Genomic DNA, 2,795 nt, shown 5'->3' with positions numbered 1-2,795 from the left:
CAGCAGGAAGCGAAAGGGTGGGAGTCTCCGTGTTCTCTCCTGAGGTGAATTTCTCTTCTGAGGTTAATTTTGTCACGTGTTGCTTTTGTGGGCAGGACTCAGGTAACGCAGCCAGTAGATAGGGAGTCCTTCTGAGTGACACATCAGGGAGCCAACTGATTTGGGAGTGCATGGAATGTTCTGGGGAGTGCCACTCCAAAACACAATTATTATAGAGAAAGATTTTTGTACATCTCGGTACCAATCTCTAGATGTCTTCTTGACCTAGTACTTTTTGTTTTCTGGGACTGTCAGGGAGATAATATGAAACAAATCAGAGTGATGTCCACACTGGTAAACTGAGAAGGTAGCTTCTGATTTTCTGTCATTTTGTGTCCCCATCCCCCAGGAGAACATTTCCGGAGTATTCAACAAGACCTGTGCTATCAGCTACACTTCGTACCGAAACGTGTTCCCTATTTGGACTCTTGGACGCTTTTCTCACCTGCATCCTGACAGCCCCCTGGCTGGCAGGTGTTCGACTGAGCTGTTAGAAAACGAAGAGATGGCAAATGGGTACAGGCGTCCTGCCCACTCTACCTAAGCTGGCTGCTGAAGCAGGTCTTTCTTTGTAGATTTCCCAACTGTAGGACTATTGAGGATGACTAGAAGGCTTTGCCTGGTTCTCAAAGAATCAGTGAGGGTAGAGAGTTGACGGAGGGCACTGAAGGCTTCTCCAAATGGCTTGTCCTCCCGATGGTTCTCGCTGTGTTCTTTTTCCTGCTGTGAACTCCTGTGTATTTATAAACACGCACACAGTAAGAGGGAGCAGAAATAGTGTGTACCTGTTCGGCGGCTATGCAGCCTGTGAGTCAGCTTATAAAGGTAACATGTGGAGGTAAGTGGGGGGTTTTCTTGGGGCTCAGGACCACGTTGATCCTGACCCCCGACTCTGGCTGGGTTCTGTGCACCTCACCTATTGCTGAGCCTGACTCTGCTTTTGCCTTGTGTGGGGTGTCTATGTGGGGTGACAGCAACACAGTCTGATTTTTGAAGTAACTGAGGTGAATAAACAAAAGAACTTTTAATCACAGCAGCGGTAGTTTTTGTCCTTTACTTCTCAGTTGTAATTTTCTTTCTTCCTTTTTTTGGGGGGCGAGATCAGTTCTCCTCATCTTGGCCCTGCCATATGTCTCTTAATGGGGCACACCACACCAGTTTGGTGTAGTAGTTAGGACAGGGCTCTTTTTGTAGAAAAAGCCCAGCAGGAACTCATTAGCATAATAGGCCACACCCAACAGCAGAAACTCATTAGCATATTAGGCCACACCCTGACAGCACCGCTTATTAGCACATTAGGCCACACCCCCATGTTACCAGAAGTGTGGTCATCCAGCCACACCCACCTTTCCCTTCTTATTCTGTTTACCTTGTTTGTTGTCAAAACCCAGGGCCTTTTTTTGTAGCAGGAACTCCTTTGCATGTTAGGCCGCACACCTCTAATGTAGCCAATCCTAATGAGTTTCTGCTATTGGGTGTAGCCTATTATGCTAATGGGTTCCTGCTGGGCGTGGCCAACTCAGGAGCCAGCCGGAACTCCGTTCCTGTGCGTTCCTGCCCAAAAATAGCCCTGAGTTAGGAGTGTGGGCACTAATCTTTATTTATTATTTCTATTGATATCCTGCCTTGCCTGTAGAGACGGCCTCAAGGCGGCGTACAACAAGTTAAAATACGATAAAACATGGTGCGTAAATGCAGTACCATAAACTTCCACATAAAACAGTATACAAGTAAAAGGCAGATCAATATAGATGGCAGTTGCTGTACAGTGATCCGGTGTAACCAGACCAGCATCCATAGTTGTTCTTAGTGCTCATTCATCAGTGGCAGCTCCTAGTTGAAAGCCTGGTGGAAGAGCTCTGGGTTTGATTCCCCACTCCTGCACATGCAGCTGCTGATGAGACCTTGGGTCAGTCCCAAGTTCTCTCAGAGCTGTTCTCTCATGAGCAGTTCTTGAGAGAGCTCTCTCAGCCTCACCTGCCTCATGGGGTATCTGTTGCGAGGAGGGGAAGGGAAAGGAGATTGTCAGCCGCTCTGAGACTCCTTCAGGTAGTGAAGGGCAGGGTATAAATCCAATCTCTTCTTCTTCTTCTTCTCCCTACCTGGCAGCGCCAGACCTGAGAGATGCAACCAGTTGCAGAATTATGAGATGGAAGAATGGACTCTACCACTTCAGACTGCAGGTGTGGGGGGGTGTCACATTTTGAATGCTCCCTAATGGTAGGAGTGCCTTGTAAATAAATATGTTTTAAAAATAGCAGGACAAACCTAGACACTACTCTCTAGCAGACTAGTTTTCTTGCAGATAGTTCTTGCAGTTTAAATGGAAGTGTATTTTTCCACCTGCATTCTGAAGTGGTGTGGTCCATTCTGTCATCTCTCATTTGTAGATTCCAAATGCAGGCACAAAAGATTCACTTTTGTACACAGCCCTGTTATAAAACTGCATCTTGTGTGTCTGCGGTTCTGTTGCAAAGTTGTTTGTCTCGCTCTAATCTTAGGTGGTCTCTAAATGGCACAGAAAGAAGGGTCTCTCTGCATACACTTTGTTTTCCTATTTATGAACCTTTTAAAATCGCTCTTTACGAAGACAGAAGAGGATTCAGGGATGTCAGAAAGCACAATGTGCCCTTCATTCTTCTGCTCTAGTTACCTGTTTTTGACATCCTGACTTCTATTTCTTTTGTGACGTGCCATGCTCGGATTCAGTGGAAAGGTGACTTCCAAAGGAAGCAAAAGTGAACAGACACTTAAGA

At 46.2% G+C, this 2,795-nt stretch overlaps 1 protein-coding gene across 1 annotated transcript in view; it reads left to right on the top strand.

Moving 5' to 3' along the window:
* The window catches only part of LSS (lanosterol synthase (2,3-oxidosqualene-lanosterol cyclase)), a 40,549-nt gene extending 39,512 nt beyond the window's left edge, over positions 1-1,037 (top strand). Inside the window, exon 19 of the mRNA XM_015425388.1 lies at positions 389-1,037. Coding sequence (XP_015280874.1) covers positions 389-583 — 195 coding nt within the window. The 3' untranslated portion in view covers positions 584-1,037. The remainder of the gene's footprint in view (positions 1-388) is intronic.
* Positions 1,038-2,795: the final 1,758 nt, after the last annotated feature.

The sequence above is a fragment of the Gekko japonicus genome, unplaced genomic scaffold (assembly GCF_001447785.1).
Source record: "Gekko japonicus isolate JY-2015 unplaced genomic scaffold, Gekko_japonicus_V1.1 scaffold4455, whole genome shotgun sequence".
Lineage (NCBI taxonomy): Eukaryota > Metazoa > Chordata > Lepidosauria > Squamata > Gekkonidae > Gekko > Gekko japonicus.
Note: the sequence above shows the minus strand (reverse complement) of the source record. Positions and strands in the feature narration are given on the sequence as shown.